Genomic DNA, 26,315 nt, shown 5'->3' with positions numbered 1-26,315 from the left:
AGGACTGACTGCAGAATAAGATGAGCTGTATGAGGAGAATACAAAGCCAGATGATTAGGACTAGTTGAGCACAAATATCAGGAAAACTAGTAAAATAAACATTACTGCTTAATAAAAATCTCTAAGTTACATGAAAAATTGAGGTGAAACAAAGCTTCTGCTTGGCTGTAAGTGAAGTTGTTCAAAAGGCAGGATATACCAAGCATCACACTAAACCAGAAACTTTCTAACATTCAAATTGAGTTATAAATACTTATTTGATGCTTTCATAGTTTCCTATAAACCCTACACCCGTATGTATTTAACTGTGTTCCTGCTGAAAAAAAATAATCTTTTGAAGATAATTTATGATATGACAGGTATATATTTCTAGGAGAACAGGAAACAAGATCTCATTTATGAAGTAAATTTTGGCTCTCAGGCCAACCTAAAAAGACGGCACTTATTGAGTACCAAAGTAACCAAAAGAGAAGAAGAGAGAACTTCAGAATTTAAACTAATCTCCCACTTGGTTTAATACTGTGCATTCTCACAAAGTTTCATAACAGGATGCTTACCCTACACATACTAACTTCCCTGTTTGGTAAAACAGTTGGTGCACTAACGTTGCAATAGTATTAGATCTGGCCATGTCATCAGCAATTCATTCTTACTTTAATAGAAATGAATGATGTATCTTTTGCTTACCTTTCCCACTCTCCTATTCTAGCAATAACGCTTAACAGAGCAAAACAAATATTCCAGAAATAGGAATGGGTCTATTGAAATTCTAGAACAGTTTTACAAGGACTACTTCATGGTCTCCTCTCCAAACCTCATAGTCAACAATAATGAAAACAAAGGGCAAACTTTAATATGTGTCTGAACCAAGCCAGTTAAATGAAAAGACTTCATATCTGCATTACTTACCCAGTCCAAGCCCCACAAATTCATCAGGTGCCTGATCTTTTGTTCCAGTAAAAGAACCTTCCCTGCCACGCACTGTCCCTGAGATGTAGCGAGGTTTTACTCCAGTTCCTATTAACTGTGCCAGTTCAAGTTGACTGATGCATTTCAGAATCTATTCCAGAGAATGAAGAAGTTGTTTATCAACAAAATCCAGTTTGAAATAGTAAAAAATAAATAAATACAAATATTTAGGCAGATCTTTAGGAGAAAAGGATTCTAAACACTCAAGGTCAGACAAGTATTTCTGTTCTTCTGTCTAAAACAAATACTAACTTAAATACTGTTGGATTAGTCTCACAATTTTATTTCTCACGTGGACATGTTTTGCTACTTTAACTGGCTGCATAATGTGCAATTCTACATAATATATGTACAAAAGTATATACTTATAACTTATTTAAAAAATACTCTTTCTGCATAAACAAATACACTACTGTGTTCAAGATCAGTACATGTGCTTTCTTACAGTTTAAGCGCAAATGACTTTTATACCTCATGCCAGGAATTTCCTAAATAGTTTCCATCTGTATGAGCCACCGTGATGAGAGTTTTAATGGTGTCGATATTCTTCTGCTTCATTTCAGTAATACCAGAACTCACTGTAAGTAACGTAAATCTTGCTAATGCTTGGACATAGGCATCTCTTTCAAGCTATTAAAAAAAAAAAACCAAACAAGGTCAAAAAAGTCTTGTATTTTCTCAGTTTCTCATTCTTAGTACAATCTATGTGATTTCAGCGACTACATCATCCACCTTTCTCTTCCTGGGACTGAATTCCTAAAGCATTCTACATAGTGAAAAATATCTCGTGTTTTTCTGTAGTAAGCTGTAGGACAAAATCAGGCTCCCTCCATTCAGGACCATGAAGTGTCATGTCTGACAGCACAGAACACACAGGTTGCTGTTAGGTTTCTGGGTTTGGTCTACTTTGCATTTTTGGGAGTGCTTCTTGGGGGAAACAGGATACTCTTTCAGCAGAAACACAGCTTCCTAGCTAAGCTTTTATTATTCTTGTACTACATCTGGACCTACTCTGAAAATGCTGCCTTAGCAGATTCAATTTGTAGATTTTTTATTTTTTTTTTTTTTCTCTCTCACCAGAATCTAAATAATACATCCAAAAAGCATGTTTTGCCAATGCCACAAAACTGCTCAAAATGTATTTGATTCAATGTACACAGTTTGGAGCACCTCAGAAGCTTGTGGAGTGAGACTGGTGGGTAAATGGCAAGTGACCTATAATCTAGGCAGATGAAATAAATCTCACAAAAGAGAATGTTGCACATGTAGGCACCCAATTTTTGTGCATAAACACCAAAGAAAACTCCTCAGGTCTCCTATGAACTGATTACAATGGTGAGAAGGGGAGCTCACAGATGCATTTTACTCTCCTGTTATGTAAGATCCAAAGGCCATAAAGTGAACTAGCTGTACATCAGATAAACAAATGACAACTATGAAATGTATTTAAATGTTTGGATATTTAAGACTGTTTTGAAATAAAATCATTGAGCACATCATATAGCCAAATATAAAATATATATTTTTTTAAATCTCTGTAAGAACAGCTGTTTCATAGAGAAAACATGAACGCCACAACAGTGGGGTATGACAGAAGGGACAGAGTCTCACAGAGCCACACAGGATGGCTGCCGTGTTCAAACCCAACCACTCCTCTAGGGTACACTGCCAAACGTACAGCAAATGATGGATACGCACAGGAAGTTTCATGGAAAGAATACTAAGGAAAGAAGCTTATAGTCTACAAACTGTGTATCTTCTGTAAAAGGAAAATGTTTTCAGTCCTACATTCCCTCTCTGCTCCATACGTTCTCCCTCTGTCCCTTTTTGTAAGCCATCAAAGCAGGAGAAAAACAGCTAAACATTATGTCCACCAATGAGAAAGTAAAAAGAGATTATATAAGCAAACTAGGTACAACTTTTTCATGCATATCTTGTCCCAGATGCTTAGAGACAAAAGTCAGACTATGTGACAGTCTAAGATAAAAAGCATAAATAACGAAAACCAGAATATCTAATTGATCTTAGAGGTGCACATGTATAGTTTAAACTATATTGCGTACTTTGAGAATTTTCTTAAAACTAAAAGCCTCCAGCTCCCTCCATTATCTCTCAAAGTGTGTAAACAAATGCTAACTGTTCTTAGACGCCAATCTTCTGTATGTTTATTCAATGAAATAAAATATTGCCAGCATCATTTCAGTGCAAGAGGGAAAAATCTGCTTCCAACAGAAAAGTCAACTCAAGTGCAGATTTGCCAGTCACCTTTGAACCACCAGAGCTATCTGGCAAATGAAGTCAGACAAGCCTGCCATCTCATCAGAACCTTGTGCAATGGAAACATCCTGTAATGCACTGAAATCATCAACACATCAGTATTGGTTTTAATGATATCAGCAAAACAGAATTCCCATAGGAAGCCATGAACAAATATCTATTGAAAATGCACCAAAAAAAAAGTTTTTAAACTGCAGCAAATAAGAAGTGTTGTTTTTGAAACACCTCCATTCAATCAAGATTGTCCCATGCCCATGGAAGGGGACAACTGATTCTGGTACATTCGTGGGAGCATGAGCATCTTCGAGCAGACACGTCCTTGCCCTCCCACCCAAGGCACCACTGCAGGGCTGGGAACTACCTACCCTCTGCAGCTCCCCAAACTGATATTCCTACCTGTTCCACTTTCGCAGCTTAGGAAAAAAAAAAAAAACCCAACCAGGAATGTGAATTTCACTGAGCAGCTGCAGGCTCCAGGGAAGGTTTGTTAATCAAATTTTTAAGTCTGTTCAGGGAGGGAAGAAGAAAAATGAAGTAGAAAGACAGAGGAAGGAAAGCCTACATGATCTCAATGGAGCTTTCAAAAGCAGTTATATCAGAGGCCCCAACGCACCTTTTCACGTTAGTGATAAGGAGCTATCTAATTCGCTAAATGCAAGTGCAATGGGAGAGGGAAGCAAAGCATTCACTGTTATATTATAGTTCATCAGTTTTTACTTAAAGTTAGTTTTACAAGGTGGTGGTTTTTTTCTTTCTTTTTTTTTTTTTTTTAAACATTTACTGTGCAGACATGAAATAACGCAACGTCAAACATATGAATTCTGCTGGCCTCTCTCTTCAGCTGTCACTGACTTATGGCAGACTAGTACTCCATTTATTAACTAATAGTCTACAATAACATAATAGTACATTCACTATTGATGATTTTTAAATGGAAACAAAAAAGGCAAAAAATAGCACCAAAGCTTAATCAGAATTATCCTCTGGAGCCAGAGAGCCTGGAATTCTTGGCATTGTGCTTAATGCAAGATACATTCATGCATTACATCAGGAATGACATTTCCAGTGCCACAACTGTTAGAACAGTATCCAACTATAGACGTCTCAGATTAGTATAATCTCTCTGAAATTGAGAACAATATTTGAAACACAGTTCACAGAGATATTAGTTCTACTTATGAAACAGGATAGAAAGACTCATTTTATGAAACATCACAACAACGCTAAAGAGCTTTGTAACAAAGGAAGAACGAACTTTGAAAGACAAGTAGTCAACTTGCAGGGAAACAAAACTTCAGTACATGAGCATGGCAGCACTTACCACAAAGCACCAGGAAAAATAAAGGTCACTTCATCTAAAACACTTTGTCACGCACCAGATGAAGTAGTAACTGCAGAAGCAGGCAGGTAGGTACTGCAGTGCACAGCCTCAGCAACAAGGACTCTTAGAACCCCACTAACATTTTGCTCGTACCTAAATCAAAGTATTGTCTCAATCTTATTTTTTTTTACCTGAATGTTGAAAATGCAAGCAATCCTGATTGCACATCGTATACCCTCCAAACAAAGCGAGGCAACTTCTGTGTCATCACAGTCCTGCAGACCCACGCTGAATGCAGCTAGAAAAGGTGTCCACGCCAACTGGAATGTATGCAAAATAAAAGTTACATCACCAGCTGTTAGTATTTGAAGGGAACATTACAGTTTCAGCATCTTGCTAAAGCGTAAATTTCATCCTTGACTCACATAATTCACCTTCAAGTTGCCTTTTGGCAAAAAGGAAATGGAATAAAATAGACATGAGACATAGAATAGCATAGAAGTAATGCAGATTGATGCTCCCCTCAGAAGCACCCTCTCTCTTCCTCAGAAAACATCACACACAACCATCTACGGATAGCTGGAAAAAAGCAAACCCACACATCCAGCTGTCTTCAGATAAAACAAACCCCCAAACCATGTCACTTAGATGTCTATTGGAGTTTTGGTATTCCCAGGATAACCTTTATCTTTGCAGAGTGAGAGACAGATAGAGTCAATAGTTATTGCAAGAACCAATGTGGTTATGACAGATTCCTCTATGATGAAAACTATGTACTTAAATGAGACATTTGTCCTGATAATACCAGACGGAAAACAAAAGGGTAGGGTAAAATAGGGCAGCAATTTTTATTAATTCCACTAAAGTTATGATAAGACCACAACAATAAGAGACAGGACAGGCCGCTCTTCTTGACGTCTCTGCTCTTCACTTTATTGCCCTTGGCCCTCCATCTTTTTGCATCTAAGCCACTGTCAATGTTTCCCATTCCTATTGCGTTAATGGGGACAGAGTGTAACACACTCAACTGAAAGTTATTGCAGCAGGGCCCACATGGTCCTGTTCTTGTGGTCAAAGGTCTCTCTCCCACAGGCAGAAAAACCCAACAGAAAATGCAGAGGATCCTGCTGTAACTGCATGTGGTTATGGAGAGGAAACCTCAGGGCACCCAGACCGATTTTAGAAATAATTTTACCTGAAGTCACCCCCTACGAAATACAGTCAACGCGCGCCCAGCAGGGAGCAATAGATTTCATGCCTAATTTCATAATAAAATGATGCACCACAGAGCTGTGGTTCCATTTAAGCCAGCAATTCCAAAAGCACTATCTCAGAAAAGAGTTTAACACTTGCACACACCAAATGATAACTCTGGGAGAGTATTAAAGGCATCAGGTTAATTCATAGATCCAGGACTTAATTCCCTATAGCATGACCTTTAAAGGTCCCTCCCAACCCAAATTATTCTATGTTCCAGAAGTGTACGTTTCTTCTTTCCCCATGCTTTTTCTAATTTTTCATTCCTATTGAAACCAAAACTAATCTTAAAAATCACACAACTGAAATACTTTCTTAAGGACTATCTAGACAACTGCACAGTATGCTTTATAACTAGATTAACGTTGTTATTTATAATAAACGTGTTTGTCGCTAAAAGTGAAAATAAAGCCTCTAAGATAGACAATCAGTTTTGTGCTGCTTAGGTGGGTATATGAATTTTTGTTCTGTTTTAATCATTTAGCCAATCTATCTGTAAATATAGTTATAATGATACATTTTACACCGGCATCAATGGGTGAAAGACATACCCAGAAGTTTATTAAGTTTTAATGAAATAAAAATTCAAAAGTCTAAATAAAAAAGTGAAATTATATATTTAAATTTCATAGTTCTCTGTTCAACACATCACATTGTCCTCATTACTTTAATTAGTTTATTAACATCCTCAAGTAGGAGGACTTCTAATTCTTAGCACCTTCACAAAAGATGTTTAAGGTGTTAATGTACCCTGTTGCTCCATTATATTGCTCCTTTGAAAATGGATTTTGCAAATGTACTTTTCAGATACTAAAGGCTAGGAATGTATCAGAGTAATAGGGCTGGTATTTTGAGGAAAAATATTCTATTAATTTTACAGATGTCTGCATGCAAGTTATTTCAGCCTTAGAGAAGTCAAAGAGATCTATTAAATGGCAACCTGAAAGCAGATATCAAACAAAAGCTTCATTAAATGTTACTCTGTACCAATAGAGCACTAACCAACTTTTATTAATAGGGCGATAAAGAACTCAGAAATTTTACTCATGGACAGAAATCTAACAGCTAGATCCTCAGTGTGCTCAGGAGGCCAAAAAGGCCAACACCATTCTGGATTGTATCAGAAATAGTGTGTCCAGCAGGACTACAGAAGTGATTGACCCCCTGTACCCAGCACTGGTGAGGCCCCACCTCAAATCCTGTGTTCAGTTTTGGGCCCCTCACTACAGGAAAGACATTGAGGTGCTGGAGAGAGTTCAGAGAAGGGCAATGAAGCTGGTGAGGGGTTTGGAGCACAAGTCTGGTGAGGAGCAGCTGAGGGAACTGGGGCTGTTTAGCCTGGAGAAAAGGAGCAAGGCGGGGGTTGTTCTCTTCTCCCAAGTAGCAACTGACAGGACAAGAGCAAATGGCCTCAAGTTGCACCAGGGGAGGTTCAGCTTGGATATTAAGAAAAATTTATTCACAGAAAGGGTTGTCAGGCATTGGAACAGGCTGCCCAGGGAAGTGGTTCAATCACCATCCATGGTGATGTTTAAAAGATGTGTAGATGTAGTGCTCAGGGACACGGTTTAACAGTGGACTTTGCAGTGTTGCATTAATGGTTGGACTCCGTGATCTTAAGGGTCTTTTCCACCCTAAATGATTCTATAATTCTTGAGCCTGGGCTTGGAGCTCAACCTGACCTCACAGCACAAGACTCCAGCGAACACTTTGTTGATTGTTATGGTAGTGGCCTGAGACTTCACCTGCCTGGAGCAGATCACAAAAGGGTCACACAAGCACCACTGCTTGCACAAGGGCAGCAAATGAGAACATACAGAATGATGGTCCAAGTTACCTCCTCCAAAACTAGATGACAGTCCTAGTCCTTCTGACACATTTGCAACAGACATCAGACAGAAGTTTATTCTGATAATTGCACCTCCAAACTGCAATGAAGTCATCTCCCTTAGAAGCAGCAAGAGGGACTCAAACAATGAACTGGCATTACTCACTTGTCACTTTTATAAATCTGTTGTTTTGACTATAGCTCAATATCTAAAATAAAAATCCTATCAAGTTTTTGACTACTCTTTATACTTTTGTTCCCTCAACACACTTCTCACAAATGCTGCATTGTATCATGATGCTGCTTCTATCAGCATAGAAACTTCTTATATCTCAGGGTAAATGAAACTGGAGTAAAAGGCTCAAAATTCCTTCTTTCCTGTGGCAAGTTAGGTAACTTAAAAAATGATCAAAACATAGCAGACACTAATCTTTAGTATTTTCAACAAATCCTGTCAGTCAGTATTTTGCATCAAGAGCTAAGTGATATTCTAGGTAAACACCAAAACACGTCACTCACCTTAAACATGGGTCTCACATGCTCCAGGTGCGTTGCACTAGTAAAAGGTGCCTGAACATGGCTCACTGCCTCCATAAGAGCTTTAGCTGTTTTAGCCATTTGTTCCATTTCCAAATTATATAGGAGTCTTCTCTGCTTTTCACTAGCAACACCTGTAAACAAACACATTTCTTCCTCTCATTTGTGCATCTTTAGCAGAAGTGTCTTCAGTAATATAATTCCAATTTTTTCATTTAGTGCCATACTCTGATGTATTTTTTGTAATGTCTTTACTTTCTGAAATTACCACACCATTTCTTTTAGAATATAGATAAAATTTAACTTAAGGTAAACTTAGATATGAAATGTAACCTCACTTTAAGCCTCTAGAAAATTCTTAGATTTGTACAACAAACATTTCTCCTCCATCACCTCAACTGACAGTATAACTATCACATCCACTAAGCTAAATTTAAAGTGAACAGAAATTTCATAGCAATCCATCAGCGCAGAAAATAACAATAAAAATAAGTGGACATCCTTTTTCTGAGGGAGAACTACATTAATTAACTTTTCATTTCAGTAATGGAACCTCCATCTCATCAAGAAAGTGAAGCCCAAGTAGAATGTAATAAGCAGCTTCTTTAAAATTACAATAAAAACATCACGTTACTTGAGTGAATATTGAAAAAAAAAAAGAGGGAGACTTTTTTTGCAGATGCAAATTTCCTGTAATCTGTTCATATGGCTCGCATAGGATTTGAAAGCATACAAATTTGACTCTGCTGGGAAAAACTCAGGTATCTCTACATGTTCTCTGTAGAAAACCTAGAATGTATAACCTCTGAATCTTCACATTGTGCGAAATACAGAAAAGTTTTTCTGGTATTTCAGAGAAGATAATTAATTTTGTAAGTGCATATATTGGGACTCTACAAACAAAACTATGCTAAATTTTTGAAGATGACAGACTGGTTATTGCAGGAAAACACAATGGTTAGCCTTTGAAATAGAAGGCACAAGTACTGTGTGCTCTGCACCATGCCTCGCAGCAACACTGGTACTTCCCAAAGCTCTCAAATGCATTCCCCTGTATTGCTGTTCAAAGGCAAAACCTGTGCTCTCCACGGCCAATGCACCGAACACCAAGAATTCACATGTAAAGGGAAGTGAAAATAAGCAGTTGCATTTAACACAGGTTTGAAGGTAGCATCATGCCTTTATGTTAAAAGGAAAACGATACAAAATTAGAAGTTAGGACTCGTTTTGAGTTAACTAAGTGGTGCTCACTTGATTTACCTCTCATTTTAAAATGGAGATAGTGTCATGAAACTGAAGAGCCAACACTGTAGAAAGCTAATACTGCAACTACTTACTTTGTTTACTGGATTTTGTGGGTATTGTTAATTCCTTTGTTTCTTTCATTGAAATCTTCTTTCCAGCTATTTCATTATATATAGCAGACAAATATTCTTCGGGGAGATCTTTACTATCATTGATACCTCTATTCATTTTAATATACTGTTCTTTTGTCATTTTATTCTTAACCTGAAACCGAGAAAGAAGTCATTCATATCAACAAATGAGGCAAGTTCGTAGCAGTTACAATGCTGCCTCTAAAAGCAGACAAACTGAAGAAAAATTACCATCAAGGTCAAACCTGCTGATTCAGAAAACATTTTAAAGTATCCAGCATATGCCAGACTACATTGTCAAATCTACAAAACAACGCAAGGCCATGTGGACATTACAACAGTCATAAACATTCAGTAGGATCTGCATGTGAATTAGATACAACATTACTAAAAAAAAGTGTTCTATCTTGTCATACAGACCAAGCTATTTTAAACATAATTATATAATCTCATAAGAATTCAATACTCTTCCCAAATTTTGCTTAAATAAATGACAGCTAATCACTGCAACTTTGAATATTTTGCAGAGCAGAAGTGAGCTGTATTTATCAAAATAAAACTGCATTGTTTTTTTCAAACAGACTAAAATCAGGAGCAGATCTGTGTTAATATCAACAGTTAAGTAATTACACAAATTCTGGCTTTGACTGTAGATTTGATCACTACTGTGAGTGCCTCAATATGAAAGCAAATCCACATGATTCCTGTTCAACACAGAGCAGTGAAGTTATACCTTACAGAAAGGTCTAATCAAAGCAACTTAAAAACCTCAACACCTATAAAACACAATACTCTTACTTAAAAGATGCACAAACTTAATCCATCATATTTCTTACACACATATAGATGTTAAATTGAACACCAAGCTTTTACAACTAGATTGTCGCAAAGCCTGAAAGGTGGATGTCTATGAATTGTGTAAAATTATTTTTCTAGCAACATACCTGTGGACTGTGAAGATCTGTTGTCAACATGATAATCGAGTAAGCTAAGACGTATGCAGTATCTGCACTAGCAAAAAGAGTTTGCCTGTATTGGGAAAGGAGAAAAAGAACAGCAAATTTAACATACTATGATTTTTGACTTCTTATTCAGCTTTCCAAATTTCTGAAGATAAGAGTATGGCTTACCCTTGGTTACATTCTAAATATCTAGCAGCAAATTTCTCCATGAGGCGATCAATTTTTTGAGCCTCTCCTGGAAGACGAAATCCCTCTAGAAACATGCGCAGAGCTGAAACAAAATCCTTTCCTGAAAAGTCGTGTTGGTCTACATATGCATACATAACTTCTTTGTTAAATTTATCATTGTCTCCCAGGAACTCCCCAACCTGAGTCTAAAATAAGAATAGAAAAGAGAAACTAGTGTATTTACAATGGAAAAAAATGGTAAATAAGAACAACAGTCATATTGACCATATGTCTCACATAAACAGAGGCTCGTACGTAGTTAAGTATGACATATTCTGCTTCTTCTCTACTCTCTAGAGTAAAGTATTTTGGCAATATATTTATAATGCTCTCTTACATGCTGATACCTGCCTACTTTCCTCCTTTTGGTTTTACTCACATATCATTTTTTTCTATTAGATGAATTCCACGTGTGCACAAGACAAAGTTAATATTACCAACGATTGATTGTTCTCTGCTGTATTGATTTTTATAGTTAAGAATTTTACTGCAGGAATGAAAACCTTGCTAAACTCAACTCTATTCCCACTAGAGTACAGACCTCAAATAGATTCAAGTGATGCTCAAATATAAATAGCTGGTACTCAAATACATCCAGTTGATCACTGTCAACACAACACAGTAAACTGAAATTCCCACCCTCCTCAGCCAGATATTGCAATAGCTGCTAGCTGTAAATAAAATAAGATCAAATAACTAATTCAGATAAAATAGCTTTCCTCTGGGATATAGCAAAAAATGTTTTTCATGTTGTTCCACCACGCTATTTTTTAGCTGTTTCTGAAGGACAGTTACTTCTGATAGTACCATATTGGGCTGAAGTAAATACAGTTTAGTAAGTTGCTCATAGTTGTACTAGCAACTAGGTGCAAGTCTTGAGTCAGCTCACGTAGGTCAGTCTTTTTCTTACACTTTACTGAACTGCAAAGCCATACACTTTAAAACTTTAAAATACCATATGATTTGCAATTGGTATAAAAACATCAGCATGAGCAAAAACAACCACCAGGAAAACAATTTTCTTACTGAATCTAATCTTTCCTCTTGATGCAAGAACTGAGCAATGTCTTCAGGGGTAGTGCCAAGCATTCCTTGTTCTTGCAGGTACTGAATTCCCCTCTTTGGCTTCTTATTGAATCTGTACAATCAAGATCAAGATGGACTGAGTGAGAGTTAACCCTTTTATTCATGCACAAGACCTTACCCCCTTAGGTAAAAAAGATTCAATAATTTTGTATGAGATACTGAAAATCTATGTATTAAACACTTTTCCTTTATCAAACTATGCATTAGACAGGAATGAGCTATTCCCTTCATCGTTGGATGATATTATATTTCCCCCATCCTCTAAACAGCCGCCTTTTTCTTTGCTACATCACTGGCAGCTTGGCATGTAAGCAGCTCCCGGTAAGGAGAGCTAAACGCTATCATCTACTCTGGAACTCTTGAAGAAAAAAATATTCCACAGAAACAGCAAAGTCTTGTCTTGGAAAGAAACAATTATGCTTCGTGGCTTTTCATTTTAATCTCTATGAAACAATCAAGAAATCCATGAGTTGCCTGTAAGAACAGTAATGTACGAGACAGGGGGCCAGGTAACTGAAAGAAACTGAAATGCTAAAGGATTAAGACATGTTTGTTTGGGGTCTGAGAACTATACTACAGAAAACTTATTTTTACATAAAGTGACCTCACTGAGGAGGTAAGGTGACAAGGCTGAAATCACCCAGAAGATTCATGTCAGACTGCACTGAGAAATTATACTATCCTCCAGTTCTAAATACGACAAGTTAATAAATCCAAAGGAAGCACCAGCTTAAGCATATAGGCACCTTCATCAGTAATGTGTAAACTAAAACAGGTCATATTCAACTGATCACATGAGTTCAATGTTCTTTCTATCCAAATATAAAAATCTTATTTTCAGACAAGCAGGTCTGGAAAAAAAAAACAACAAACATTCAGAGTACTCATCTTCTAGCTGTGAGGAATTAGGTTAACACAAAACACTGTTGACAGGCTCCAAAGGGGACACCATTCAGCACTCTTTCACCAGAGGAAGTGCTGTTACATCCAGAGTTTTTTTCCTAACACAAGATGAGTATCTATGAGGAGAAGGAAGAAAAACCCAGGAATCTTCATAGCTCCAAAAGAATCCACCCTCCCATGGGTGAGAAAAGGGCACTCACAAGTCAATTCCTTGTTCTATTATTTCCTTTTGTTGCTTTAGGACCTCAAACTGCTCTGGGTTGTCAGTGCCAGACATCTGTGTGCTGTAACTGCCAATTCCTGACGAAGCAGTAGAATCCAAGGAATTTAAGCTTCCATATCTGTTAATTGTCTCAGGGTGTTTGGTTTCATTGCTGTCCTGTTCTGTTGGTTTTTCTTGGCCTATAAATTTGGAAAGGGTTACATACATACAAAATACATACAGTGAAAAGAAATTAAAATCACAGGTTATTCTTCAAATCCTCTCTGAAAGCTTCTAAAACTTACTAGGGTTATCATCAATTATCTATTTACTTTTATATAAATATTCTGCTTTTGTTTTGGTTGGGAAAATAACAAAAAGCCCTGAAACTACAACACATCAAGGAGGATTCTTTCAGCTAATCACGTACCTGAAATCTAAATCTTAAGTTGCAACTATAATTCGTAGGCATTCGGAAAAGAATGTAGAAAACTCAGAAACCAAATTACAGATCTTTCCTTTCATTTTCAAGTCTGGTGTCAGCTTTGACCTGAAGTGAATCACTCTAATTCTAGGTTTTGGAAATAAAGTATCTAAAAGTGTTCATGATCAGCCAGGCCAAGGAGCTGGTGCTCTCAGTTCACAAAACAGCCATGCTAACCACCTCTAAAAAGGTTATTGCTTCACCTACCAACTTTGAGTGCTTAACCTGAAAATTCTGGCATAACCTTAGCTCTTTTCATCTCAGGTCAGATGGAAACAAGATTAAAACAAGCAATGATTTATTTTCTTCACAGGTTACAACACTGAAGTTCTATACCTATATATTAATAAAATTTAAAAATGCTCTCCATTCGTCTTGCTTCAGTAGTAATTTAATCAATATGAAATTTGATTAAATTTAGGGAGCTTTAAAGTGAGTTTTGTGATCCTTTTAAAAAAAGAAATACAGAAAATAACAGGATTTAGTAACTTTTAGTGTAGTAGCCTTACAGGAATTCAAACAATTAGGAAAAGACAACTTTGATAACTTATTCAAATGACACCAATCCAAAATTACCAATATTTCTACCAAAGAGGAAAAAAAAAAAGTTTATTCTCTTTTTTTTCATGCAGGAGGTTTTTCCAGTCTGGACACTGACAGTACCAAAACACTGGAAAAATGCACTGAATTCCTGCAGCACCTCTTTACTGAAGCCAAAAGCAATGGCTCATATCTTACCAAGTGTTGTTTGAGAATTGGGATTTACATATTGATCCTTACTCCACTCCACCATGCACTTCAAGATAGATACTAAGCATTCCAGTCCTTTTTTTCTCAAACTTAATTCCTAGAAAAGATTTAAAGAGGAATACATTAGAGAAACTGAGAGTCTAGTCTTAACATATCATGCCAAGAAACATGAAGCTTCATAAAGTTGGGTAGAACTTTTACCTGAACATTGGACATGCCAAGTTCTTGGCTACCCCTTCCTTGAGCAATCTTTGATAGGTCATTAACCAGCCTTTCAAATATATTTGCTGCATTTAAATCACAATCATAGTTCACGTATATGTCCACTACGCTCTGGGCATCTATAAACAAAGTGACATTGTTCAATGCAAGGCAAGTACAATTCCGTTATTTAGCACAAAAATGTAAAAACTAGAAACAAATGGTCCTTAATACCTGCACATATCCTTGTCAGCGTTTGGATAACCATCCATTTATGATCAAACGAGCTAGTAGAAGTTTCCAAGATATACAGGAAAATTTCTTTGAAGAAAACCTAACAAATATTCCAGGAAGAAGGGGGGAAAATAAAATCTATTACAAACACAGTAACTAATGTTGATGGCCAATATTTTGACATACATAACTCTGAAAGCAGCACTTCAGAGGTACAGGAGACAAGAAAAAAAAACAAAAACAGAGGAAATAAGGAAACAGAGCTTATGCTTGATACATTCACATTAGGAATCTGACTTATTATGTACTTCTGGAGTTCTGTCTAGCTGCAAAATTTTGTTTTATATTCCAGCCACTCAAAACCAGAAGAACTGGGAATGATGTGAAATACTGAATGACAATTTAGCCTAACAAGAAGTCTAAGCTGCTGTTAAGAGTTCAAAACCATCTGGGATTCTGAAAGGGGAGATATTACCTCACCACAAAATATTTCTCTATGAGACAACGATCATTATGGCATAACTGCCATAGGCACTTAGGCAAATGAAAAGTATCGGACCTTCATTAGAAGAGAAACATCTTGACCCAAAACAATCACTCTACGGTATAAAATTACTGGAAGGTGGATACTGGTCAGGCATGGCATAAAAAATGCAGCAGATCCATTGACAGGCAAGCCACTCTTCCCTAAAAGAGATATTAGTTTTCCCTGAAACTGCTGCAGTACAAATGCTTTTGTTTGGAACAGAGGCTGTTGTATCCCCTCCCAATGATTTCCTCATCAGATCCATTTCTATTAAAGGCTGGCTATTTCAGCGGAGCATGCTTAGCAGCCAGGGCAGCCTTTTCCCACTTCTTCCTGAGCAGCAGCAATTGCTGCAAGAGCATGTGAACTCAAAATGTGACCTGCTACGTGGTGTGACATCACCACCCCACACAGCGTGACATCACCACTCTGCACTGCTCAGAGCTCACTGCTCCACAGCCACTTGTGGCTACCAAATCCAAAAACATTTGCTTTTTCTGGAATGCTGCCAATAGTCCAGGCTGTCAAGCTCCTCTTCTCTGACAGCAGCACACAAACATTCAAATATCTAACTGCCCTTGTTTTTAATATCAGATATTCCCTCATACCACAGTGATTTTACGCTATTAGCCAGGTAGAGCATAAAGCTGATTTCACTTTAACTCGCATATTCGGGGAAAAGCAGCAACACCGACTTAAACCAGCTTTGATGGCAAGCTATTTCCTCAAGCAAAATGTGCTAACGATATTTCCATTTTATTAGGCGCTTCAGAGAGAGACACACAGGACAATCCCAGTTACTATTCTTAATAAGGAAAGCATCTCTACAAAACATAAGGACTTCAACACATGACAGATCAAAGACTCTCAAGTGCTTAAATATACTCAAGAGTACTAGACTGATTTTAGCCACAATTTTACCTACTCCAAACAGAGGAAGACATAAAATTTTAATAAAAGTCATGTTATAAGCAATCCTTAGTTACATATTTGCTGTTTTCTCATTTTTTTACTGAATGACAGTCATGTTATATACGCTCTGGAATCAGATTTTTTTTTTCTGGTAGAGAACTTTCAAAAAGTCACAGATGGGGCATAGGAAAAAGTTTCACGTACAAAAATTAAACCCAAATCTAAGCTAGAAAGGAAGTTATCTGGAAGGTCTGCATACGACAAAAACACTTTAGATCTCTACACTTCTGAGACAGAGCTCACTTTTTGCTTCTGGTGTCAACTTTGGACAAGCATATCTTGGAATGAACAGCTTCTCGAAACCATATTGACTATTTACATTTCAGATACTTAAAAATTCTGTTTATCACTATGTGACTTATTGCAATTCATGTCACAGAGCTGAGACTTTATTCCTAGTGTACTGGAAAAGTAAACCAGAAAAAAAGCTCATTGTTTAGTTTGCTCAACTAAAAATAGGTGTTTTAAGACAGCTTATTCACAGCTATGAAAGGGTGGTAATATAATTATAGATACATGACACTCCAAATAGCCTGATAACTAGGACTTGACTTCCTACAAATATATTGATTGATCCATTTAGAAATACAGTTAAAATACAATTAAGGCACAACTCAAAATATTTTAACTGTCAGAGGGTGGTGCTAGCTGAATATTTAAGTTCAAGGACCAAAGTGAAGGCCACTTTCCACAGAATCTGAAACTATTATTTTAAAATATGCAAAAAAATTCTAACACAGATGAAGAATGCAGCCTCAATCCCAAAATATATAGATTTTTCGTATTATAAATCAGAGCATATGGCTCTCCTTACAGCTCCAAGACACAAACGGGATGTGAAGTTGTCTACTTGTCTACCCACATCTTCTGAATAACCTTTAGGATCAGTAGCTGAAAGAAGAGGATTTCTTAGCTCACAAGCAGAAAAAAGAGAAAGTTTCTAGAAACTGCTGTCCCCTGTACTTTGTAATAGATGGATACTTTGGCAGCATCAAGCTTTTGGCTTTCATACGTGTGAGGAGGAAATGCAGCCCTGCTATGTGGCGATGGTCCTAATTTAGCATATTCTAGAAGCTGCTACAATAGTGTAGGGCAACCTCTCCAGTTTTCATTTTCTGTTTGGAATTTGAGGAAAGGATGGCAGTGATGGAAGCTCATCAAATTTCTGTCAGGGAAGTTCAATCGTGATGCATTTACCACCTACACGCTGACTTGTAAGCTCTGTGAGCACCCAGCGAGTCCAACACATTCTAGGCAGCAGGCGGGTCGGTCCCATCCGTCTGATGTGCTGAGCACTGCACATGCACCACAGTCTGGTTGGACACACACAGTTTGTCTTCAAAATGCATCATCTTCTCAAGGCAATCACCAAACATGTATTGCTTTCCAAGCTATACTCAAAGAAATACTGGAAATCCTATTGTTTCTTCCTCAAAAGGCACCAAAGTAACCTGGAAAGTGATCCGAATACAATACCCTCCTGACATGGTACTGGCAAGATGAGGTTCTTCCTCCAAAAATGCCACAATATATCAACTTATGCAATGACATCCCAGAGATGAAGAAATCCCTGAATGCAAGGTCCTTACAGGAGCAACATTTTCAACACTTCCCAGCATCTTTTCACATACTTAATGTCCACACTTATGGGGCAATCTCTGGGTCTCAGTATTCATGTAAACTCCCCAAAACATAAAATTATCAAAATGAACAGCAGGAACACACCGGCACACTACTACTTTATTCACCATGGAGTTAAGATGTTTTACACACGGGATACACAAGAGAGTACCCATGTGGCTCAAATGGACAGAATCTTTCCAATATGCTGCTCATGCCCTATGGCATAAGAATTAGAAGTAAAGAACAAAGGCTCTAGATATTATACATCTTGCTTTCCCCTATGACTTATATCCATCCAGTGAGAAAATTCACAATGTCTGTCAGGATATGGATAACTCTTATCGCTAATAATATGTATTTATTTCTACACATGGCCTAAGCAGTTAAATCATGCATACACCTGTTGAGAACTGAGGAAATTAAGATTATCATGTTCAGAACCATATACTGATGTAGGCCCTGATATACAAAGGGAGGTGGCTACAATAATCAAATAGTTGGGATTCCCCTAGAGAAAGAAATCTGTTCAAGTGACCTCAAAGAAAATCCAAAATGCATTTCAAGGCACTAATTTTTATCCTAAAATTCCTTTGCAAAATCATACCTTGACTAGCCTTTTTTGTAAGTGTACTCATTTTCTTAATTTGTACTATGTACTGCAGAACTAAAATCTCCTAACTGTATTATTGAACAGTAGCTGACCGAGCTTATCCACAAATCTACTAATTTCTGAGTTTGAGCATCATTCTGTGATAATACCATACCACAAAAAAACAGGAAACTCTTAAGGAAACTAAAGTAGCAATAGAGAGTATGAGCATAGTAAGTTATCATTGTAAAAATTCATCTCAATCACAGAGTAAGTCAAAGCATCTTTTACACTGTAAAATTTCTTAGTTTAAGTTAATATCTATTACTAAGTGATGAAATGGCTTACTTCTTTATTAGGTATTTCATTGCATGTTCTAGTTAAAATATGATGGAATCTTTTTTAAACAGCCCTAAAAAAGTTTTCCCATCACTTTCCACTTCAACAAACAGCACTACCACAACTGTCACATTACTCCTGATGTTACAAAGCAAATTTTAGCTAATTGATAAGTATTCCAAAGGAAATGCTGCTCTTTCATTTGAAGGGAGTTTCAAGAGCATTGTTGCACGCAAGTCCATTGCCACTGGGTGAAAAAGAGCTTCTGTGCACAAGGAGATCTGGCAAGTCTTATGCAAAAGCTGAGATTCAGAAAAGAAAATTAATTTCTCTAAACAAGACCAAGCTACTCACAAATATAAACAAATGTTCACTTGACACTCCTCCACCCCTTAGAAATTCAAGTATGTACCTCAATCTGCATCTTTAGATGAGTCTTGAAGTTTGAGAGGAGGGTAAGAAATATTGAAAGTGAAAGTTCAAAAACTTCTGGAACTGATGAGACTCCATTTTTTGACAATGCAACACAAAGGTACTGCTTAATAGCATTAATAAACATCTCATTTGTCCTGAAGACAGGTCCTGCATTTTGCAGAATGGACAGAAGCAACTGCAATGAAAGGATCTTTGATCGCAGTTCATGAGATCTAGAATAAAAAAGAAATACAACAGATCATTCCAGTGTACTTCATAAAAAAGAAAAGTCTCTTGTAAAGTCAATACACCACAATGATTTTGTGTGTGGAATGTTAATGAAATCAACTAAAATTTGACACAACCTGCTGTGGAAAGAATCACAAAATTATCTCGATGTTTTTTGATGAAGAGGTCACTCTTCAGTCAAGAGGTGGGCAAGAACAACCTTCCCCAGTTACTGTTTTTCTCCATTATTGTTTAGCCACTATCACAGCAGCACAGCATCACAGAACAGCAGCAACAGTAGGCAATGCTCAGTCAGAGATGAAGGGAGCACTATTTCCTTTTAAAGGATTTTTGGAAGATCCTATCTAAAATATCCACCCCATCTACAGAACCCCAACTACTAAAAGGTGGAAATTCCTCCTCCTGCATTTCCACCAGCACCCAAAAAGAGCTGAAGGACGATGAAGACAACACCTGCTCTGCCTGACCTGTTTCCTCCCAACACTGAAATCTTTTCTCAAATACAGTATTTTATATTGTTTATCAGTCACTGGTCCCATCCCACTCCAAGAGCAGCTAAGATATATAACAAGCCTATTTTAAACATGGCAATAGCAAAGTCAGGCAACTTTAGTGTTGTCAAAAAAACCCCAAACCACATACATCCTCAAGTTTATAGGAAATCTGCATCTATGAAAATATCATGCAATTTAAATATCATTCTGGGCGAAAACATTCTTTCCTAGTCCCTGATGCTCCTTCCCACTTCAGGTCATCTCAAAAAAGCCCACAGCTCTTCTGAAGAGCAGGTACAGAGACAAATGGCTTTCCCAACAAGACCGTCCACAGCTTTCACTGAACAACCACCCACTGATAGAAGACACTTATGAAACATAAGGAACAACAGGAAGGTTCTCATAGAGTACAACCCAGACAGGGTAAGGGGCGCTTCAAGCCAACATGTGACACACAATAGCTGGATATTTGCTGTATATTGCAAAAATACAAGCTTAATTAAAAAAAGTCATTCCAATCTAGCTCAAAACAAACATGGAAGTGAATAACAAGTATGCTGCAAATAAACTCAATGATTTCTGCACACTGGAAACAAAGTGGGATGGGGGGGGGTGTCAATCTGCAACCATATCGAACTCATAGAATATAATCCCAAGGTCAGACTTTTAGTCTGATGACACTTGTGAGAAGCAAAATGTAATCGGCCAAGTTGGGTGAGGAACATGTTCCTCCCATGCCTCCTAATGCGCTGAAAGTCAAAGTAAACACTACAAACTCTGTAGTTCTTCAAGAAGATGTCTGGCTCTGGGGACAGCACAACCTCACAGAACCTAACCTAAGACTCTCCTTTGATGCAAAAGGCTTGATTTTTGCACCATGTTCTATCAAGTGTGCAGACAGCACATGAACATGCCATACTTTGATATGAAACATAAGAATTTAAATATGAAGTTCAATTATAAATAAAATATTCAATATTGCCTACTTCCAGCAAGTGTCAGCTCAGAACTGAAGTCCTAACTTGCTGGCCTTACCAATTCTGTATGATGTGTAAAGCCCACTTAATTTAAAACAAATTTAAGGACTAATATTATAAGAAGTAAACTTTCAAGATATTTCCCCCCCATCTTATTTCATTCCAGGTAAAAAGCACATTCCAGGTAAGAAGCACAACCTTGATCTCAACTCCCGGTCTTGTGATTTTAAGCTAAAGTTCCATGTCCAGTTACTTATAATTTAAAAATATTTTCATTAAAGACTTCACAGATACTTTCACTGGCAAGATGTTTCTTAGAGGCAGCTAAGCCCTTTTTTTTTTTTTTATATGCTGTAGATATCCTACGCCTTCTCTTCCAATTACAGCATGTTTGTAATAGTTCAAAAAGCCTCAGAATCACTGATGAATTCTAGGCACTTCTCCAAACACAGGATGTCTTCGAATGCCTTTGCAGCTAATTCTTGTTGCCCTAAATGCCATTTCCTCCAATTTGTTCTACGTGAAGAGCTTAATCAGTTCTAATATGACCGTCAAGGACTCCACAGATTCAGATATGCTCCAAGTGCCTCAATAGCTAATGCTGCTCTTCCAGAGAGTTAATCCATTTTAATAACTAGACAGTCTTAGTCTCAGAGAACTGACTAAAACCACAGGGTTTTCATGGCATTTCCTGGAAGATAAATTCTGAAAAACAGTGAAGAAAAACTTCATGCTTCAGTCTTTGTTCTTGGATGTCTTGACTTTCCACAGCGCATCACTAGATAACATTTTGAAAATGGTTCTAGACTAACCCTTCAAAATCGTTTCTACTAAATCATACATTTTTTCAGCTTAGTAAATCCACAACAAATAGCAGTGATTAAATTAAACTGTCTTTAAGTTACCTGCTTAAAAAGTTAGAACTTGAAACAGTAAAGCTTGTTTTACTTTGAAGAATACTGGACCTTTGATGGTCATCAGAGGTCATACTACAGTTTTACTATCTGAGGAACAAAAAAGCATTCCTCTTGAAAATGATCACCAATTGCTCCTAATGTGCAAAATAAATGTGCATATAAACTCTAGTCAAGATCCAAAAGGCAAAGTTCATTGCCAACACTCACAACCAGCTAATACTGGCACACATCCATAAAGGAAAATATTTTTGGTTTACAACAAACAATTCTCTAAGCCAAATTGAAAACACAATCTCTTCAGTCAGAGGACAAGATTTCAAAAATATCCAAATAAAGACTGTTTTCAAAATATTTGTGTTTTGATTAAGGAGCCTGTCAAAAGTGTCCACCCTGAGCAAAAGAATGAAACACAGTTATCAGCTCAAAGTGAGGAGCTTGTATTAAGATGGAGTTGGGTATGTGTACTGGATACCCAATATGCAAGAGATGTAAGAAATTGTGGGGCATAAACAACAATGGTTACAAACCCAGGTATTACTTAAAAGCAGAGCAACATTTTCCAAGACAAAAAATACCTGAAGACTCTCTTTACAAACCCTTCTGAAAATTGATATAAAGAGCAACTAGGAACAACATGATGCACTTACAGGAAGCGTAGGTGTTCTTAAGAAGCTTCTAAACAAGTAGATGGGTAGCAACAGTTGCTTTCATTTAACACACAAAAGATGCATTAAAACATTAAAAGTACCTTTTCAAAGTTTCTAGGTTCTTTTTACCATACAATTATTTTTTCTGAATAACTGAGGACTCTCAAAAATATTTAAATTATTTATTTTTATTTTCAAATAGAGAAGATTAATTCTAGGAACTCTAAATTCTACTTACTTTGGATCTGGAGGTCCATCTGACAGAGGCTTCATGGAGAGTTTACACAGTGACCTGAATACAAGGAAGGCATCCTTTTGTAAAATGTGGGAAAACTTAGCACCAGGGGTAGGTCCTGAAGAATTTCCAGATTCCTAAAGAAGTTAACATATTTCAGTATTCCATTTTGCATTAGCAGGGTGTGTAGGGAAATCCCCACTTCCTAGCAACAAGAAGTTAAGACATTATACAAATATAACCAATTCACTATAGCTTTATGGTCTCAGGACTAAACCAAATGAAAATATTCTGCAGTCCAGTTAAAATGAACAAACTTACTAATAAAAATTGCCAGATCATTAAAAGTCAGAATTAATTAAAGACTATTGTGAAATGAGGTAGGTCAAGTTTAAGTAAGGTAACATGCAATGAATTCCCCTCAGATATTTTCTGTAGATAACTAGGGTTTTTTTTTTTTAAAAAAAGCCACCTAGACATTTTAATAGAATGCAAGGAGTTATGTATCTGTGCCAAGATTTGGTAAAATTTCTAAAGTACAATAATCACCCGTTACTAAGTTCTTGCAATTATGTATTATTGTTCCTTATATAAGCAACTTGTTTAATGTTAATCTTTTCTATAGCACATGCGACTGTAAATTTTTTAAGCTTAAAATCTACTATTCCCAAATCTAATTATACAGTACACTTTGATAGCAGATACACTCTGTCAGCTGATACTGCATACATGCTGGTGTTTGTTACAGAGGGAGTATTTTCACATCTTTTTAGTTAATGAAAATACAGTCCTCTCAGACATAAAACTTTTAATCTGAAACCACTGCAGTAAGGTCATGCTACAGGCTTGAAATTTCTATTTTTAATTTGAAAAGAGCACACTGAAATTATACAGGTATGTCTATAATTGGCTATGTTCTTCGCTATGTGTACTGAATGCTAGTTTTATAGTTTCACAGGGGCACTTCAAAAACAAGTGGAACAGGCTTCTTGAATCTTGGAACAGTGTACTCTACAGGGCAGCTAAAAATATTAGGATAAAAAAAGGCAGCATACGCAAAATTTACTTGACAAAAATGTAATTTAAATAGTGCACTGAAACAGAATAATGCCTTGAACACAACAGCTGAAATGCATCTGAGTAACTTATTTTATGGAATTATATTAAACACTCTGCACAAGTGTTGGACAACAATTAAAATATATTAGTTTTTCCAGTATTTCCTAATTTATAATTGCCTGTACCTGAGTATCGTTGGAAGAGACAGATAATCTGTCATCAGGTAAAGATGGTGTATAAGCAACAGAAATTGGAGTCCCTGGAATTCCATTTGCCTGAATGTTTTCACTGTCACTGCCATCTTCTAATGTTACAATTGTGCCATCACCACCTGCACTTTCAGCAGTCCCTTCCACATCTATCAGAAAAGAAGAATTATAAACAAATGTTATACAAGAATGCAAATTAAAAAGAGCCTTTTAATTCAACATTTAAATACTAAAACAATCATAAGCAAAGTATCATAAGGAGCCGCTTAAGGCAGAGTTTACATGGCATTACATAACTACAAGAAAATCCAAATACTCTTAATCCCCACTAATGAAAATTACACTGAAAAAATGACTTCCAACTTTACATTGCCACGTGAACCATTTTACCGAGTTTCCAAGAAGCACTGGGAAGAAAACGTCTCTGATTCGATATACACTTTCCAACAAACTGAAAAATATAGTGCTACACTGCTACTACAGCCACAGGCCCATTTGTGAAGAGTTTGTGGAATCAAAACAGAAAAAAAAGATAAACAAGAACTTGTATTTTTAAAATAACATTAGTCTCCAATATAGAGTGTAAATTAATGAATGAAACCTTGTTCATTTTACTGGTAAATAATGCACAGCTAAGGTCAGACAACAAACTGTTTTCTTCAGCATGTTAAGTGCTATTTAAATGTCATTTTAGTTAAATATTCAGAAGTGTTAAAATAATTCTTAATGTCAAGATTCAGACTGGTCTCTATTGACTAAACAGATATTAATATCATACCTCCAACTACTATGTTCACCATTTCCTGCACAATACTTTCTACAATTTCTTGTGCCTTCTCTTCACACTCATTGGTTTCACCATCATATGTTTCTCCATCAGCTTTAGAAAGACCTTTAAAGAGGAAAACAAACCCAAACAAATATTAATGAGAAATTAAGAAATGAATAAGATATTTCATTTGCATTTAGTATTTAAAAATTCAATTTTAAATCTGTTAATAGGAGAGTATACATTAAAAAAGCTCTGTTTCAATGCTTTGCAAACAGTATTCACAGAACATAAGCATTCCAGCATATAACCTGTAAATGGTAATCAACAGGCCTATGCCAACAAAATACATCAATTTTCTATTTTCATGTACATTAAAAACTGAAAACTTACTGGTTTTGAGATTTTACTCCCCAAAACTTTCACAATATTACATAGGTGCAAAGAGGAATCTTTGCTACAGTGACCATGACAGTGTGTAGGACCAAAGGATACTCCTGATAGAGTTTAACAGTGGTAACAAGGACAACAGGCATTTTGCATTAGTCAACTATTTGAAAATATATGCCTGACTCCCGATTTGGGAGAGGTGGAAAAAAAGACAATCCTCAAGCATTTCTTTTAACAGACCTTTTCCCTCCCTCCATGAAACAGAAATACACACTGATTACTTTCTGCTGCCGTGGCTTGGTCGGCTTCTGTCTGTTCATTTTCAGCACTAGAAATATCAGATCCGTTTTCTGCCTCTATATCTTCTTGAAGGTTCTTGTCCACATCATTCGTGCTGTGGTCAAGCTCTCTCTCATGCTCTTTGGACAGCTGATCAGTCTGCGTTGGAATATGTCTCAACTGAGGTGATTCAGGCTCATGATGGCTTACTGGAGACTGCTGTAAATGGTGTTGCTGTCTGTGTCTTTCCTTTTCCATCTGTTTGGCTTCCTGAAGCTACAAAAACATTGCAATCACACACGAATTTCACTATCAAAATAAAACAATGAGCTGTATACATATTTTATACATAATTTTATAAACATGAACCCTCTAATGTTTCTGCTTAAACAGAGCCTTCATAAGGCTCTAACAATTTAAGAAAATGCATCCTTTGTATTATTATAAATAATTTAAATATAATGGGATAAACCTTTGCAAGAGGGTTGCTTCCCAACTATGCACATTAGACTTAACTCTACCTTCACTGAGAAAGAGGGATGACTAAACTACATGTAGTATAGGACCAAGAGCAGTCTGCCTACCCTATAAGGAATTTCAGCCTGTAGACGTGACAATATACAAGGACTGTATGGAGAAACATGAAGGCAGTTTTGTTTTTCTTTTTTGAAAGCTCTCACAAAGTGAAATACATTGGAGAACTTATGCATCTTCTGTTATCCTACAAGCACATGGTATTAAGGGAAAGACTAAAAACATTCCAGGGAAAAAACCAAAAAAAAAACCCAAACCAAGAGTTACAAATGAAAAAAGCAGCACTTCCAAAACACTACAGAAGACACATCCTCAGGAAGAAATCATCATACTTAAAACTGTAAGACAAAGACTACTTTAGTGTCATGGTTCCTTGATCTGGAATCTTCCCCCATAAGGGAGGAATTTCTGTAATTTGTCTAAGGGATTAAGACAACAGTCATTAAAGTCAAACCAAAGCAGGGTGTCCTTTGAGGTG

General features: G+C 36.8%; 1 protein-coding gene across 1 annotated transcript in view; it reads right to left on the bottom strand.

Moving 5' to 3' along the window:
- ARFGEF1 (ARF guanine nucleotide exchange factor 1) overlaps nucleotides 1–26,315 on the bottom strand; it is a 93,692-nt gene that overhangs the window by 22,405 nt on the left and 44,972 nt on the right. Inside the window, exons 6-22 of the mRNA XM_080338927.1 lie at nucleotides 25,306–25,579; nucleotides 24,644–24,757; nucleotides 23,842–24,014; nucleotides 22,601–22,734; nucleotides 19,077–19,311; nucleotides 14,616–14,715; nucleotides 14,382–14,521; nucleotides 14,169–14,277; nucleotides 12,945–13,146; nucleotides 11,782–11,893; nucleotides 10,696–10,901; nucleotides 10,510–10,594; nucleotides 9,527–9,698; nucleotides 8,172–8,323; nucleotides 4,759–4,887; nucleotides 1,441–1,599; nucleotides 910–1,060 (exon numbers count right to left, since the gene is read on the bottom strand). Coding sequence (XP_080195053.1) covers nucleotides 910–1,060; nucleotides 1,441–1,599; nucleotides 4,759–4,887; nucleotides 8,172–8,323; nucleotides 9,527–9,698; nucleotides 10,510–10,594; nucleotides 10,696–10,901; nucleotides 11,782–11,893; nucleotides 12,945–13,146; nucleotides 14,169–14,277; nucleotides 14,382–14,521; nucleotides 14,616–14,715; nucleotides 19,077–19,311; nucleotides 22,601–22,734; nucleotides 23,842–24,014; nucleotides 24,644–24,757; nucleotides 25,306–25,579 — 2,647 coding nt within the window. The remainder of the gene's footprint in view (nucleotides 1–909; nucleotides 1,061–1,440; nucleotides 1,600–4,758; nucleotides 4,888–8,171; nucleotides 8,324–9,526; nucleotides 9,699–10,509; nucleotides 10,595–10,695; nucleotides 10,902–11,781; nucleotides 11,894–12,944; nucleotides 13,147–14,168; nucleotides 14,278–14,381; nucleotides 14,522–14,615; nucleotides 14,716–19,076; nucleotides 19,312–22,600; nucleotides 22,735–23,841; nucleotides 24,015–24,643; nucleotides 24,758–25,305; nucleotides 25,580–26,315) is intronic.

This window comes from Nesoenas mayeri (genome assembly GCF_963082525.1).
Source record: "Nesoenas mayeri genome assembly, chromosome: 2".
NCBI lineage: Eukaryota > Metazoa > Chordata > Aves > Columbiformes > Columbidae > Nesoenas > Nesoenas mayeri.
The sequence above is the reverse complement of the archived record's forward strand: the minus strand, read 5'-3'. Positions and strand labels throughout refer to the sequence as shown.